Source organism: Mycteria americana, chromosome 3, assembly GCF_035582795.1.
Source record: "Mycteria americana isolate JAX WOST 10 ecotype Jacksonville Zoo and Gardens chromosome 3, USCA_MyAme_1.0, whole genome shotgun sequence".
In the NCBI taxonomy this organism is placed as follows: domain Eukaryota; kingdom Metazoa; phylum Chordata; class Aves; order Ciconiiformes; family Ciconiidae; genus Mycteria; species Mycteria americana.
The window spans coordinates 80396302-80414090 of NC_134367.1; the positions used below are offsets into that span (position 1 = coordinate 80396302).

The 17789-nt window shown below is 40.5% G+C and overlaps 1 protein-coding gene across 1 annotated transcript in view; it reads left to right on the forward strand.

The window, feature by feature from the left end:
• The first annotated feature begins 3265 nt into the window (after positions 1-3265).
• The window catches only part of KIF25 (kinesin family member 25), a 42808-nt gene continuing 28284 nt past the window's right edge, over positions 3266-17789 (forward strand). Inside the window, 8 exon segments of the mRNA XM_075495804.1 lie at positions 3266-3340; positions 3342-3370; positions 3372-3453; positions 4300-4365; positions 8403-8519; positions 10425-10563; positions 15621-15724; positions 16953-17041. Of these exon segments, the coding sequence (XP_075351919.1) occupies positions 3266-3340; positions 3342-3370; positions 3372-3453; positions 4300-4365; positions 8403-8519; positions 10425-10563; positions 15621-15724; positions 16953-17041 (701 nt within the window).

Below are 17789 nucleotides of genomic sequence, written 5' to 3' on the forward strand. Positions count from 1 at the left end.
TGATATTGCTGTCTCAAATGGTCAGTTAGTGGCTGTGTGGCGCAGAAGGCAAAGCCTCACAGATTAAAAATTTGGAGTCAGCTGACTTCTTTCCCAGCTGTAATGGCAATAAACTCCTTAAGGAGATCAAAGTGCAATACATCTGCTTGGAGAACCTCCATTTATTCTTAGTAACAGATAGATGTTAACTGACCTACAGTTACCGAAGCAAATGTCTTGCTAAAACGTGGAATGATATATTTGCAGCTTCACTGAATAATGTTTAGGAGGTTTAAATGATAGGCTGTGTGCAACACAGCAGTCTCAACTTACTGTGTGCTGAGCGTAGCAAATGTGCTCTCATACAGGCAGCAAAAAATCCAAAGGCATACCACAGTGAATCTCCATGTTTGGCACAAGAGCGATAGCAACCTTCTCTCTTGGTATTTCTCCCAAGTGCTTTTCTACCCATTTTGTTTCTAGTAACTGCATTTTCAAGTGCTGTAATGGACGACTCGTATCGGAATGCTGAAGCTGGGACCTCATTAGTCTTGTTGGTTCCACTACTGGGGTTAATGTGAAATGCATCAGACGTATTCAAGACAATGCTTACTTAGTAGTATCTTAAGACTTATAATCCACCACGGTATTTCACTGATGCTAAAACTCATAGAGTAAAATAGAGTGGATTTAAGCAATTTCATTAAATTTCTGACCCTCCAGTTCCCCAGAAGGATCTGTAATAAGGCAGGGCTCTGCATTTGCAGGGGGAAGACAGGATCAAGTTTGTAGAAGTTTGGGGAAAGAAACAAGATTCTTCAGAGCAGAGAATCAGTGTAGAAAGGCATGCTGGAATACAGCCTTGCAGCATTTCCAGAAGATAGCTGGATTTTATTTCTTCTTGCCTAGATCGCACTGACAGACTGTTTTGCTCCCTGCCCATCAAAAAACTTCTCCTGAGCTTTGGAAATAGAAGGAAGTTCCCAAAAGAGAATTGCTGCTGTTATGGTGAGTCACAGATCATGTTGTGATTTTTTTTTTTTTTTTTTTTAAATACAGATGGGACTGAGCTTTCAGTACTATCCAACTTTCAGATGTGCATAGAGAAATGACTAAGAGTAGTCCAGGGATGCTCAGTTTTAGGTTACTAGTTCAAAGTCAGAGTGGTAGTAAATTGTCTTCTCTGTTACGGCCTACAGAAACCAGATTCTTAATCTCATTCATAGTGGGCAAAACCCACAGTAGGGGAGAGATCAACTGTTACACTTCAGAGATGGTCCTTCTGAGATGAAGTTGAGTTATGTTGGAAAATAACATTGTTCTGACTTGATTGCTGCTGCAGGATAAGCATTACATGTAAAAATCACAGCTCAGTGTCAAGAATTGAGTCACACACCCCCAAGCTACTAAAATATTCTCCCCAAAATAGCTGATGTTGATAAAATCCTGTCTGCCTTACTTAGTGCCAACATCTCTTGACATCCTCAGTATTGCAGTACTTTGGAACTCTCTTTTTTTTATCCTAAATCCATTTGTCAGTTTTCATTTTTCCACCAATGCGGAACTAGTTAGAAGGATGAACTGCTGAGGGGCTTCCAGTCAGTTTGGTTTTTTTTAAAACTGAGGCTAGAGTTTATGGGAGGAAGTTGCAGTATCATGGAAGACAGTTGATAGAGCTGCACAGAGATGTTTGGTTTGATCTGTGAGAGATGGGCTGTATCGGGGTTCCTCTGTAAAGGACTGCTATCCCTCTTGTGCCAAACATGGAGATTCACTGCTGTATGCCTTTGGATTTTCTACTGCCCGTATGACAGCACATTCGCCACGTTCAGTAGACAGTAACTTGAGACTGCTGTTTTGCAGAACTGGATTCCTCTGTAATTATGATGTTGGCTTCAGTTTCTCAAAACCGACCAACCTTGTAGTGCAAAAATAGTGTTATTTCCCACTTCCAAGAAGCTGACGTGTTTGTATCTGGCATACTTTCACGTTTAGTAGCTAAATAGTATTCAGACTCCTTTCAAGATAATGTTAATCTTTCAGTGCAATACAGTAGAGCATTAAGTAGTATTACTAACGTACGTCACGTATTGGCCTCGGAAACCTTAGTGTAAGACCTCCAGCCATAGCCTGAATGAGTAGCTCCTGTCTTGGGCAGCCTCTTAGGACTCCCACACCAGCTGGACCTGCAGGCTTGCAGGATGGACCTGTCCATCTCCTAAGACTAGCCCTGGGCACTGGCTTTGTTCACAGAGTTACTGAATGGTTGAGGTTGGAAGGGACCTCTGCGTATCTTCTAGAAAGCAAGGTCAGCTACAGCCAGTTGCCCAGGGCTGTGTCTAGTGGGGTTTTGAGTATCTCCAAGGGTGGAGACTCCACAGCCACTCTGGGCAACCTGTGCCAGTGTTTGACTACCCTCACACTAAAAAAGAAAAAAAAAAGTTGTTTGGTTTTTTTAGGTTTAGAGGGAGTTTCATGTGTCTGTTTGTGCCTGTTGCTTCTTGTCCTGTCACTGGGCACCACAGAGGAGTCTTCTTTATACTCTCCCATCAGGTATTTATACATACTGATCAGATCCCCCTCAGCCTTCTTTCCTCCATGCTGAACAACCCTCAGCATACCCTGTGTAACAGATGTTCCTATCCCTTAATCTTCTTTGTGGCCTTTTCAGCCTTAGACCAACTGCTCAGGGGAGAAACCCTGTAGCCAATATAGGAGCTCTAGGCTCTGTCCTCCTCCTTGCCCTTTGTTGTGGCTGCTGAACCTGAACGCTGGCCATGCGCCCCTGGCCTCAGGACCTGGTGCTCTGAGGCGAAGTATTTCATTAGCCTTACACCAGCCTTGGGAGCCAGCACTCTGCACCCCAATCCTCGGCCTCGGCCCCCTGAGGCCCCTTATCCCAAGTGACGCTGCAGACGGAGGGATACCACTGCCGGCCTCCAGCCCTCACTTACAACACGCTCGTTGACCGCTCTGTTCAATGCGGTACGTGCCGGGGGGCAGCACTGCCTCCGCCCCTCCGAGGCCCCTCCCTGACCGGCCGCACGGGCGCCGCTAACAGCCAGGCCCTCGGCCCGCCCCACCCCCCCTCAACTGCGAGGGGATTGGTGGGCGTCCCTGCCACTCACGGGCAGGTTGCCGCCGGCTTCGCGGCGGGGGCGGGGCTGGCAGGCGCGGCCGTAGCCCCGCTAACGGTCGGATCCGGCGCGCGGGCCGCGCATGAGGCGCTCGCCCAGCCAATCGAAGCGCTCGCTGGTGGGAGGGGAAGAAGGCGGGTCCCGTCACCATGGCAGCCGGGCAGGCGCCCCAGCCGCACTTCTCATTGGCCAATTTAAATCCCCGAGGGGGCGGGGCCCGAGCGAGGCCCTGCTCTGTCTCGGCGCGGGAGCGGGGAGGACGATGCGGCCGCGGAGCGGGCTCGACCTGGGCTCCGTGTGGGCGCAGCGCCTCCGGCAGCTGGAGCAGCGCTTGCGAGTGAGCCCCGCGCCGCGGCGGCGGGAGGGGAGGCGAGGGGCGGGCGGTGGGGACAGAGCCGGGCCGCCCCGGCCTGCGTGGCGACGGCGGGGCGGGGCGGGGGGAGGGGAGGGGCCTGTCGGGCGGGGCACGAGGCGACGGGCAGCGCCTCGGCCCGCTGAGGGCGGTGGTGGGGCTTGCCGGGCCCTCCCCTTTCCTGCCCCTTTCTGTTAAAAGTAAGTGTATTTCTAGGCTTAAAATTTAGGCGAGGATCCTCAATACAGCAGCCTCTGGGGACTTGTCAGGCACCCTGATGTGGGGGAGCGGCTGCTCCACCTGGGCTGGGTTAGAAATGGGGTTTCAGGGTTGTGATCAGCCTTCCCCGCCGGCGGCTGGGCGGGGTGGCCGGGCGGGGTGGCCGTCCGGCCCCTTCGGCAGGCAGCGCCTGCGGGGAGCAGTCGTCTTGCGGCGACACCGTTGAAGATCCCTAACAGTGCAGCCGCGGGAATGGAAATTTATGTGGTTGTTTATAAATAAATAAAACAACACTTCTCTAGCGACCTGGAAAATGCCAGGAGATGGGTTTATAAAGCAAAAGCAGTTAAAGTTTTGTACGTATGCATTTCCTACATAAGCAGGCGAAGTGACAGAAAATATAGGTAATCATGGAATATTAAGAGTTTATCCTAACTTTTATGTGCTTGTAGACAAATACTGTGCTGAGGAGAGTGGCGGTAGGTAGTCCTTTGATTCTGGAAGGTTGAGAAACAGAGGAATGTAATAAAACTATTATAATGAAATAACGTTCATCAGGCTCATATTTATTTCATTTTTACTTTTGTGGGTTTGGGTGGGTTTTTTCCTTAGACCAAAGAAGAAAGAATAGTTGTCCTGGAAACTGAAAATGCTGCTCTTCATCTAAAACTTGCAGAGGTATCTATTGTTTGTTTTTCCAAACAGAATTCTTATGAAAATAGAAAAAACAGATACTGAAATCTGCCTTCCTGTTTTCAGGTTTTGTACTCTTTACCCATTGGGGAAATCTATGAAGGGATTAAGGCTCAGCGTTTCTTTGTTGTGTTTTTTTTTTTTTTTAATTGGTGATAACGATAGGCTGATTAAGTACTTAGAATTTGACATACATTTAAATGTATTCATTGTTTTAAATCTACAAAAGTGAACTGAGGGAACGACTCTGCAAGCATTAAATATGGAATATTGCTTTCTGCTTGCAGGGAAAACATTTGCCTAAAAGACAAGGGTAGATTTTTAAGGAATACCTTTTAGACACGATTAGGATGATCCTTTAAAAAGGACTATTCATAGAGTGCAGGAAGGACATTTCTTTATGAGTAGACTTACCAAAGATGCCCTATTGCATGTCTTCATAGCACCAGTGTTACACTTGTCTAGAAAAAGCAAGGTACTGTTGCAGAAGTCAGTCACAGAGCATAGAAAACAACTGGATGCCCTCATTTCCTTATATCCTTCTACAGAAGGATATGTTGTTCATAGACCATTACTGAAAGAAGGAGTGGCCTGTGATAATGTTTGGGGTCCTCAAAGGTAGGATTTCAGAGATTTACAGATCTTTTGATATTGATCTACGCTGCTAGACCAGAGCCAGCTGTGAGTATTAGTTGTGATAGAGACTGTTGGCCACGAGTTTCTAATCTGGGCTGAAACATTAAATGGTTGGGTGACCTCAGGAAAGCCATTTGCCCTCCCTGTGGGTTTGTTAACACCTGTGGATAAAAGTGGGTTTAACATTTTTCAAAGCCTGACTGGAAGCAGATGGTACATCTGAAATGAGTTTTGCTAGGTATACAGAAGAATACTGTAATTGATTCTGAGAAAATGTTTGTATTATTTTTGTTGTGCTTTATAACATTTACCAAAAATCTTAAGTATTTCAGCTGATTTTTTTTTTTTTACTCTCACAAACACAAGAAAGAAATTACTTTAGTCAGTAAGGTGCATCAGAAGTAGGAAATAGTTATCTGAGTATTAGATAATGAAGCCTTGTTTTCCAAATACAGTACTGTTTCAGTTTATTGCAAAATGTGCTGGAAGATATGAGCACCTACAGACACATGAGGAGCGTGGCAGTGTTACCATCATCAGTCAGAAGCAATGTCAAATGATTCGTGGAAATACTTTGCAATTAACCTCGCGCTGATGTTTCCATTCAGGCAGTTATTTAAAGACGCTTAAAAGATTTTTGCCTCTCCTTGGTAAATTTGCCCCAGCAATCTGAAAACGTGAGCTACACTGACATGAAATAGTTTTACCTTAATTGAAGAGTCTCTGTTAAAAAGAGTACTAATTTTAATTAGATGAGTTTAAGGTTGTTCAATGTTGCACTGTATCTCCAATATTTCATCAGATATGCTGGTGAAAAAAGCTACTGGCCTTGGCTATCAATCACTGACCCTTCAGGTTTGCTGGTGGAGCTGCCGGAATGATTGAGCTGTAACAAGTTCAGTCACAGTGACCAGGGTTAACAGAGGTCTTATTCTTAACTTGTAAGAGCTAATTGGATTCGTTTTGGCTGAAGTGAGTGAGGGAGCTTTGGAGACAAAGTTATGAGGATAGCCATAAATAGGATTTGTAGTGTAGATGTTTGTCTATAGGTTGCATCGGTCTAATAAAAATGTTATCTCTTGCTATAGACCTTCCCTTGCTTAGATCCTTAACACAATCACAAATATCAGCACTGCCACTGTTTTCTGCAGCCCGGTATATTATTATCCTAGCAGCATATTGTGAGGGTTGTTGTTGAACATAAGAAGTCAGATTCTTTCTCTGTGGACTTGCTTTTGCCTATTGGGAAATGTGTTTGTCTACCTGCACGCCCCTTGCTTTTATTCGCAGTCCTTGAGGTCCTGATCCTGCTGTCTTCCACACATAAAGCCAAGTCTACCAGAATGGATCCGATTGCAGAACTGAGATTTCACTTTGGAGAACACTATTAAGTAGTTCAGTTTCACTTCTGTTTATAATAAAGCTGTCTATAAAAAGTTTTATAGTCAGTTTTTTGCTTTTCATGCACGAGCACAAATTTGCAAGTTCTGATATACAAAAAACTCTGATGAATGCTAAAACTATTTTAATGGAGAAAACATGAAAACCAAGGCAGCCTTTGCAATAAAGATAAACTTGATAGTGGAAGTGATGAGAGGTTGACTGCAATGAAATTAGAATTCACCATTCCGCTTTTATTGTCCATGTTGAGAAAAATGGGGGAGTCAGGGGGAACCTGTGCAGATGGTGGAGAACGTATTAGATGTTAAAAGTAGGTTTTAACTAGCTTAAGCTTATTTAACAATAAGGCTTGAGTACTGCAATTGCTTATATATATGCTTAACTTTTCACATGTGATTAGAGATACTAACTCTGGTGTGCTACTTTTATGCATTTTTGTCAAGCATGTTTGTAAATATTGCATCTGAGTAACATGAGTCTTGAAAATCCTCAGAGTAAAAGAACACGTGAACACTGAATAGAATCAGTCTCAATTTCTGGGATATTAAAGCCTGTAACAAAAAAATGAGAGTTCTTTTAAAATAATCTCTTCCTGCTATTTCTTTTCCATGTAAGAACTTTTTATATTAGTACTAAGGTGTTGTATAGTTGTGCAGGACCTCCAGTTGTATTTGTAAATAGAAGATGCATGTTTTGTGAAGGTGAAAAAGCCACATGAAAAGGTTGGTTTAGATAAGTGAAGTACTTGTCTTGGAAAATATAATCTTTCTTTATTCTAACAGCTCCAGGAAATTGCATTGTTGTTTTTGCAGACGTCATCTGAAGTTAAACTGCAATTGAATGTTTACTTTTTACCTATCATTATCAGATGATTGGGATTAAATCAAACCCATTATGTGAGTAGATTTAGCTCTTTCATGTCATTGTACTCTTCTATGCTCTGTTAATTTAAATAACAGGGATCTGCAGTGACAGAATTTATGGCCTGAATAAAGTAGGAAATAAGTCTCTGCTAGAGACAAGTGCATTCCAAAAATAAGGAAAGAGGCTATTAGTACTGGTTAAGGAATGATAGATGTCAACAGGTTGCAGAGGAAAGTAGTTGAAGAAGTTGCAGCTCATTTTAAGCACCAGGACTGCCAGTAAATGACGAAAATGCAGTGTTTAATATAATACAGATTCTGTCATATTGCAGAATTTCACAAGTACTCTGCAGAGATTTCTTTTTTGTGTTCTTGCCTGTAAATATTTAAAGTTGCGCTATTTCTATTTTCTTTTTGATTTCAACATCTCAAAAAAAAAAATTGGCCACAAAAATTGCTTTTGCATAGTAGGTGATTTTAAATTATTAGAAAGCGTTCTTCTCCACATCCTTTAAAAATTGCTTTGGTTGCTTTGATCTCTTGAAGATTTAGCTTAATGCTTTATTGGGACACTTTTGCACCATTGCAACTCTCCTGAATGTAATGGAGTTAGTGTTGGCAGGAAGCTAGAGAGATAAACACTAAGTTGGGAGCTGTGTGTTACCAGCTCCTTCAGGACTTTAGCAGTTAACACAGGTGTATGTGCATCCTCGTTCTGCTTCATGTCCTTTCAGAGAGCTTTCTGCATTAAACGTAGTTACTGGAAGACACTTAAACCAGCTATGTAACCATCCCTTTTCCCTAAGTGAAGGCACAGTTTTAACCATTTAGATCCACCTAAGCATAAGTAAGGGGTTTCAGGAACTGCGAAAGCATTCTAGTATGCTGATGCTGAGGTTTACCACCCTAAGGAAGTAGAATATTGTGATGTTAGCCTCGAGGTTATCCTCCACATGACTCAGAAAAAGGTAAAAGCAAAGATATTATGTACTTACAACATCACATGTAATCAGACAATTGAGTTACAAATGTTTATGGGGATAAAGGGAAGAGAATGCAACAGAAAACATAGGCGCTTTGAAGTGATTTTTAGGTGGTGATTTTTTTTTTTTTTTTAAACAGTATCAAGGGTTGGCTGGCAGAAGCACTAATGAAGTATTGCAGCTCTACTCTGCTCATGGCCAGCAGCAGAAATTGCAGAGGAGTTCTGTTGTAACCCAGCTGCATGGAGCAATAAAGGTAAAGACATTTAGTAATAATGTAGGCGTAACCTATGCCCTAAATATTTACATGCTTATCAAATATAGTAAAACCCAGAAAATGGTCAGATATGAACCTGATCTGTGGCTTTGTTGTATTCACAGCAGTGCTTGCAGTGAAGCGTAGCAATGCCTGAGTTAGCTTAAAATTTATAGTGGTTTTGTTGCAATAAGCTGCAAAGTCACCTGAGAAGCTGGTAAAAGTGGCTGCTCCTGAGGTCCAGGATCTTATGTATAGGCTGCTATCAATACCCGAGCTAGATATTTTTGTAATCAAAACTCTGCAATCCCTGATTTGGCTATCATATAGAGATCCCCTAAAAAACAATAATTGTGATATACTTTAACCAGATAGGCGGACCCTTTAAAAAAGCATTGGAAAGCTCCATTGATTTGATAAAGAGTTCTGCTCTGGTGGACCTCACAAGAGGGAGTTGTTTGCTGTATGCTCACTCAGGTTGTCTTAATTTTTGCATCAGAGAGACTGGAACTGTTGTCCCAGTAGCAGTACCATAATTTCTTCCTTTGTTTAAGTACTTATTCCTTAAGTTACGTCCTAGAATAGTGACTTCTTTTTAGGGACACTAACAAACGTCAGCTTTTCTCAGGGCAGCACTGAATGCCTACATAAAATGACTGAAAAGTATCTCAGGAAAGAAATCTGATTCTTAACAGGCAGAAGGATGTAGCTTTATTGTAGAATAGTTGGACTAGATGATCATTGTAGGTCCTTTCCAAGTGAACTGTGCTGTTCTAGTCTAATTACAGTGATTCTGCTCAGTAAATTTTGCGGTGGTGTTTTACATTTTAGGTTAGCTAGAGTGGCAGGACTGCTTGTGATACAATACCAGGGGAATTGAGATGGTTTGCTGTCACAGATCAATGAATGTTAGGAGAGAGGAAAGCTCTCCAAATAAAAGTCTAGATTAATGGTAATCCTATACCCGTAATAAAAACAAAATTATTTCTTCCCAGTTATATTCTGTGGCTTTTGAGAGTGAGAAATGCAGTGATTTTCTTCCTTTAGTTTAGATTATTGTTTTATCATTGAAACTAGTCAATTAATTCAAGGTCGGTACCACAGTTGGAAAAATAAAATGTCACGAAATATGTGACACTTTGTACCAGGCTGACTAATGAAACATCATAGTACTTCTGTGAGACAAGGTATTAAGTTCATCGTACAGATGGCTTTACATGTTCATTCCAAGACTTAGATGTCAAGTCTGCTAATCCTAAAAGCAGGTCAATTTGTTCTTACTTTATTTGGAATTTTAAGTGAATATAAGCTGCTCGTATAAACATTTAAAAGTCTCATCATGTATGTTCTGCTGAGTTTTATCCATGATACAGATACTTTTCTGAACAATAAAGGTTTCTGATCTTTTCAAAATACATCTGTTCTCATAGGAAGCCATAGAACTGGCTTATTTAAGAAATGACTTAGAGTGAAGCTTAGCAAATACCTCCTGATCCAGGTATGGCAAACGTATGCAGTAGGGATTATGGATCACAATTTTTCATGGCTAATTCTGGATATGTCTTATAAGTAGACAGAACACACACACACTCACACTTACTTTTGTTTGATGAAATAAGAAAGACTTTGTTATACCTGAAGCTGTGTTATGGTCGAAGTATGTACCATAAGATGGTAAGGATCCATAAAGTCTTGCTGAAGTCTTTAGGAAATGACATTGCTAAATATCTTGCAGGATCCTTCTCTAAATGTGCTGAAAGATAGACTCCTGAAGACTTCCTTTCATCAAGTAAAGGGTTCTTCCTGACTGTGATATCTCACCATAATTGTGTTGTGGTTATATTGATTATTCCTTAACTGCTGTTTTTGTATCTTTATAACGTATTTTTTCTTCTTGCTGAGAAGAGGCTTAAGCAAGACCTGAAGAGCCTCCATTCATTTGCTCTTGAGCTTTCAAAAGACTTTCAGCATCAAAGCAAGACTTATCTTTACCAAGTTTTGACAGCAGTCCAAGAGATACAGCTGCAAAATGAAGCAATGCAAAGTAAGGCTCATTGTACTTACATTTCAAACATGTAACATCAACAATGTCATTGTTAAATGTTAGTAACATTGAAAGGTTGAGTGATTTTTGAGAAATGTGTCACTGAAATTGTAGCACTTGTTTTTTGTTTGATGTTAGATCATCAAGGAGTTCTGAAGTGTTAGAAAGAGTACAAGTAACTCTGCAGAGGTTATGACTGATAATTTGGATTTAGCTTTTGTGTTGATTGCAGCTGCTACTAGACTGCTCAGTTGGCTCACCTATAACATTTTTAATCTGAAGTTTTCAGGCTTGTTATCTGGACTATTTTAGAATAGCTGAATAAAGAATGTGTTGCTTTAGCTGAAATTTGTCTGCTTTTGACTGTACCAGAAAAGCACTCAGGTGATTTCAGAGATTTCTGAAGATACTGTCTGAAATTAGGACAGACTGGATTTTTAATATTTCTTTGTATTTATGGAGAAAAGTTTACTTCCAAATCAAAACCAGTTCCACTCGCTAGACTGTAGATAATAACACCATATGGACTACTGTTTCAGAATTCAGGTCCTTCCTTGTTCATGTGTACATATAAAGCAGACCCTGCAGTGCAGTGGCACTCTCTGCCCTCATCACTGAGTGCATTGGTCCTACACCTGGATCTCTTGGTATGGATCTCTGCACCTGCTTTCAATGTCCTTGATTCTGGTGGAGCTCCTACCAGGCCTGAGAAGCACATGGCACACACGGAGCTTAAATTGTTTGAAGCTTAGCAGCCTGATGAACTAAGAACAAATACACAAATTTATAATCAGAGTCCTGGGGTGATGCTCTGATATCCGTGTGTTGCCATTTAAAAGGTACCTTTTTCTCCTGCTTTACCTTTTGGTTGAAATATTTAATTTTGGGACTGATGTGATTCTGATGGGACTACTCATGTCAATAGCAACAAACAGCATTCTCAGTGATGGGTGTTTGCAGAACTTGTCCCTGTATGTTATGTACTAAGTTATGATTAAAATGGATTTGATTACAGATAATAATCCTTGTAGATAAAATGCTTAATCAAGTTGTCTTTAAAACAGAAAAAAACAAAGTGGAAAATTAACCCTGGATAAAGGTGAATGTTCCCCTTATTGAACCAGTGGGGCTAAATGAACAGATGTGAGGTTGGATTTGGCACTTGAGCTGTTGTGGTGTAAATAAACAGTAAATATTCCTTATGAGGCCTTGCAAATTCCTGTTGACTGTTCTCAAGTTGCACTTTGTGGTGCATTGTTCTATGAAATCATAACCAGGAGAAGCTTCCTTGCCTATAACAAAACAGTGTGTTGGTACTTAGGTGGATGACTTATGTTTTTCATTTGGCCATTTTTTGGTTCTCTGTCAAATGTTTTAGATGGAGATTCTATTGTTAAGGTTAAATATGACAGTCAGAATTGCCATCCTTAAATTACATATAATCTTTTGTAAACAGAAAGCCCAAAGTATGTATACTGGAGACAATATATGTTATCAGTTTAATCCTAAAACAGAGATTGAAAACGAGGGAGAGAATTATAGAAGAAACATTCAAGTAGGTTAATTTCAAGGCTGTAGTTGACATGCAGCAAACTATAAAATTTTCCAGTAATAACTGAGTAGTCCTTTACTTAGAAATATTTATTCACAGCCTGAAAACCAGGCTATTGCCATCTTTCCCACTGAAATTTAAATAGCAGTAATTCATAAAAGACAGAAGTGCCTATTTTTCTTTTGTTATAGGCCTGTTTCCCTGATAAAAAAGCTGCTATCATTTTAGCAAAAAATACTGGCCACCTGACTGCAAATGATACTACTGAGGCAGATGCAGTAATTCAGCAGATTTCTGGAAGGGTAGGAATTTCTAAAAATTTAAGATGACTTTTTAGATTGCTTTACCATGCAGGTATTATCAGGAAGAGGAAACAACAGTATCTATGCACGCAGAACATATTTTCAGAGGGAGGGAAACCACTGTTCTCACTGGTTGGCAAAGCGGCGGGTACTAAGGAGCAAAATCCATCAAAGTGAATATGTGACAAAGGAGTTGCTGCAGGTTACTGACAGATTTTGTGAAAGCTGCTGCAGCCCAGTGACTTAGATATCCTTTGTGGTTCCAGGACACTTTCTCTCTGGGGTGGAGAAGAGGAAAAATTGAGGAAGGAGCTTATTTCCCACTTTGCCCGTATGCTAGCGCTTACGTGCTGTGCTCCTCTTGGAGAAAGCTGAGCTCTGCACTGTGCTGATGACTTGTATTTGTGCAATGTGAATTACCATCATCTTTTCCCCTCAACTCAACAGCAGAGCCTCACCAGCTCAGCTGCCTTTGGAAAGCCTTTCCTTCTTAGTGTAGAGTAGGGGAGGAGAAGAGGGACCTTGGATCCAGCAGCAGAAATATCGCAGCAGCCCACTAATGCTATAGCTCAGGATATAAAACACAGCTGAATTCAGAAGAAGTTTTGGAATTAAGTCTATTACATCATAGCTGCTTATCCTAGAAGGCATGGTCAGATTGACCTCCTTTTATACTGGAATCTAGTGCGGAAAGAAACATTAAAAACCCCAGGGAACTATGGGGACAGCTACACATCCACATCTGTGCTAGGCTGTGGCTGTGCTAGGTTATGCTGCTCCTGTTGTTCATGTCCTTGTCATGGACCTTTCCGTTATGCTGGTATAACTGTTTGTGTGACCACACACAAAACAGATCAGGGAGCTGATCCAGGGCAGAAATTACTCAGCAAGAAGGATTGCTTTTAGACCTCCATGTGACCATGGAAGCAGTTGTGCGAGCACAGCAGAAGGTCTGGTGCAGCACTGAATGGGAGGGAATGGAAAGCTCCTTAACCAGGACTGTCAATTAAAGAAACATTACAATCCTGAACATGTTTGCAAGCCATCATTCTTCTACAACTGTTAGTCTGATTATCGATGAAGATCCTAACTGTGCTCAGTGACATTTAAACAGAAAAATCAGCATTCCCAGCTCCCAGAAAGTTTCTGTATAGGTCGATGAGATGGGCAAAGCATGAGGGAAAGGGATGTCTATAATGGCTGCAGGCATGTAGTGACGACTACTCTTGAATAATGAAGAGTGCTATATTAGTATTTTAAAACAGATGAACCCAGTGGCTTCCCCTAGGTTATGGATGAAAACGTAACTTCTGAATAGCTTGCACCTGATGCCAAGGAGAAAACTAGGAAAATGTTAAGTAAATGTTTATAACTGTATAGCTCCACTTTTAGAGAAATTAAAAGTTCAGAAATAATTTATACATTAGGAAACTTGTTCTGTGGAGCTTCTATTCAGGAAGTTTTTCTGTGCTGCACATAAAGCTTTACAGAAGATGGACATTAAAACTGATGGTTCACTCTTACAAATATCAAAATATTGTCTGCTAAATGCAACAACTTGTCTCATTTTCTACAGATCACAGTCCTTCACCTGTCTGCTCAAAGCCCTGGTGTCAAATTAGGAAGCCCCAAAGTTGATTTCTGTTTTCACAGTCATCTTCATCATAGGAGGGCTACTTAGAAAAAAAAAATTTGAGTAATTAGGGCCTAAGTTAACTGAAACTGTCCAGTAGGCTTCTCACAGTCCTCATGAAGAGACCACTTAAATATTGAAACAAACTAGTAATTTTTTTTTTCTTTCAAGACTGGAAGAATGGAAGAGTACCCTTAGCACCTATTGCTAACTTTACTGCTTATTCAAGAGACTTCAAGAACTGAAAGTTTGTGTGTACACAAATTTATAAATTAAGATACTTATTATGGAGAGTACTTAAATAATCAATGGATTCCAACCTCTCATTTTGAAAAATACTGTATGAGTAGCTGTCAGTGAGTATAAGAGTCACTTTTGACAATTTATTGTAATATATTTGCACATGATTCTCCAAACTAAGGCATACTATGTTACCCCACATACAGCATGCAAGAAAAGGATTTTTCTTAGTGAAACTCCTAGACATTGATTCCCCAGCTATTACCGTCATGTTTCCCCTGCATGCATGCACTTGTGGAGGAGCATTATGAGCTGGAGGTGAACAGCATGGGTATTACAAAAATAAGATCCGAGAAATCTCTAGTGTAGACAAATGTCCCTTGAAGTAATCTGATTTTTAGTCTATAGCAGAGAGCATAAATCATGTGTGTGACATGCTGAGATTTTAAGTCTGTTCCTTCCTTTATAAGGTAGTACATACTGAGGCTGGTGGCCATCCTGCTACTCAGCTCTCAGACCATGGTTTTGACTGCTTGCTACTCTACAGCTTCAGACTGCTCACTAATTTCTGGGGAGATTGATATCCCACTGGGGTTCCTAAAAGCTGGCTTTATACACAAGTTTACAGTGACATTATGTGCCTTCTGGGCTGTATGTTTGTTTTAGGCCTGCTCAGTGTTAATGTAATTGGGCTGAAATAAAACCATTTGTGAAGTTAGAAGGCTTTTATAATGACTCATATTGCTCTCCTCAGTTTTGTGAAGGAGACTCCTTGGGGTTCAAAAGATCAATCTTTTTTATGAAATCCTACCCATGAAACGAGTGCACCTATCTTAAAGGGGAACCTTGTACCTGTTTTACAGGATTAGTAGCACTGTTAATGAGGCTGAGGATAAACGATAGGTTAACTTCTTGTAAAGTTAGCTGGCATGAATCTAATAATCTGCAAATATGGCATGAGCCTTGCAAGTGACAGCCCCATCCAGAAGCAGGTTGATTCAAGTTTAGGTTTCAGGCTTCACTGACAGATAACATTCCTCTAACTAAATGGACACGTTTGAACTGCCTTTAAATATCTTATCTTTTTGATTGATTTTCAAGATTTCACATGTATACCTGTGGTAATTATCTGTAACTTTGCCTAGCCATTTCATAGCAATAAGTATGATGGGATTTTTCAGAGGTGTCTAGTAAATCAGGAAATAACCCTCCTAATTTAAGTTTGGTAGAAGTTGAAAAGGTTTATGCTTATATTTCCTGAGGTGCTACTGGAAAATTCATCTTGTAAAGCCACAGAATTTAGTTCTTTGAAACAGCTTTCTTCTTCCAGTGTTTCAGATAAAAGCTTTTGATCTTGAGCAGTGTCTACAAGAGGTGACAGAGAGATATGAGAAAGAAAAGCAAAAGAGGAGAGCTCTACATAACAGCTTAGTTGTAAGTATGTTTAATGACAGAACATTTTCTTATTTTGTTGTAATTATGCCCATAAGTTCCTTGCCAGTAAAACTAATGAATATACTTTTCATGGATATATCACTTCACCCAGCTGTCTATATACGATGCATTTCTTTGCTGAGGCACATTTGTCTTACAATAAGCCCCAGCCCATTCTTTTTACATAAGCATCTTCCAAATGCACTCCTGGAACATATTGCACTGAGGACTACCATCCATTTTGAATAGTGAACAAAACTTGAGTTTCTTCATCCTGTTCTCTAAATCTGCACTTCTGAAATTGTTTTAGAATTCTTAAAATGATTAACTTGAAATTGCAGAGTGGTCTTCTTTTATTTTTCCAAATATATCTAGCTGTATCCTGCTCAACCATTAGTGATGGTTCGGGATTAATTTTTTCCTTTTTGTACTTTAACTTTACTTTTCCTGCCCACTCCCCAAATGACTAGTTTTGGGTTGCCTGATTCAGGACCTGATTTTTAGAAACCACCTTCAAACAAAATTCTTTTAAGTTTTTCTACCTGGGAAAATGAAGTTCTTTGTTAAAAAGTACTTACCTTCCAAACTCTGCCTTGTGTTGCAGTTTACTGGAAGGATGTTCCCCAAAGCAGCGGGGAGTTAATGCCAGTGGTCACTAGCCATCACAGGCAAGCCGTTTTCACTAATACAAAACAAGAAGAACTGATCACCAATAAAAAGGAAGGAAAAACACCAGGTTAGATAAACTGAAGTCTGAAACAGCCCACAGAGAAAAACCAGTTACTGGCTTTTTAGTCATGTATGGACACAGTGGAGAGGAAAAGGTACAAAATGTTTTATATTCCACATCTTCCTGAGGGCTGGTGGAAGAGAAGCGGAGTGTGTAATCTTGTCTGTTGAGTTAATACAGCTTCTGAAGAAGCTCAAGTAAAGAGGAAGGAGACTGAAGAGGGGAAAGTGGCTCAGATTGAAAGCCTTTTTTTTTTCCCCGTATATGGACTAGAGGGGGCTACACCTTTCCAGAGCTCTGAAGAGTTCATACTTCCTCAAGTACTTTCTCCTAACTTCTCAAGGCAATATTGATACTATTTTTCCCTCCACAGAGTCTAAGGCTGTGCTGTTGTAAACACCTGCTTTCTTAAACACATTTATGTCTGCTTCACAGATTCCAGTGTATTTATCCTCTGCGGTAGTTTGTGTTAAACACATCTTAATATTCTAACCCTAGGAACTGAGAGGAAATATCAGAGTCCACTGCAGGATCCGACCATTACTACCTTTTGATACTGCTGCTGGACATTTGATGTCACAAGATAGGTAATTTATTTTGGCTACATTAGTTCTTAGCTGACTCATAATTAGTATACAGAGAAAACAGCAGTTATATGTATGTGAGAACAACTGTGTTCTTGATTTTTCTGTTTTTATGTGTGTGGGGAGACGACGATGGTATCATAAAAACTACTTGCTGTTTTCTTTTCTTTCTTCTGCTATATTGGCTTTAGCCAATCTCATCCCCTTGTCTAAAAGTATGTCCACCTGAATAGAAAGCCATAGCTGTTCTGTCAAGCCAGGATTATCCCTGGCTTGGCAGAAGTAACACAGTTGCAATCAGTTTAGAGTATATTCATTATCCTATACAAATTCTGGGATATAGTAATGTAATAACTGTCGGAAGTAGTGGGTAGAGAAACACACTCAGCATTACAGTTGTTTTGTAATGCTATAGAACAGATTTGGTGTCAGCACAAAAACTGATAATTCTATTTTGAGTATAATTTGGCTCTGCATCCCTAATTTATAATACACTTACTGTAACTGAAGTGTCAAAACATTCTAAGATCCAAAAGAAAAAGAGGGATTAGATGCAAGTATGTGCTATAACAAGCTGAATTCTCCATAGATGACTAACATGAAAGAAGGTAGGGATTGAAACATACACAAACAAAGAAAGAAGGGGAAAACTAGGTGGATGGCTAGAAACGAGTAAAATTATCATTTTACTGGTTCAATATCAATAAATAACTGATCTGGAGCTTTATTTTACTTTTGCTGGCTGGTAGTT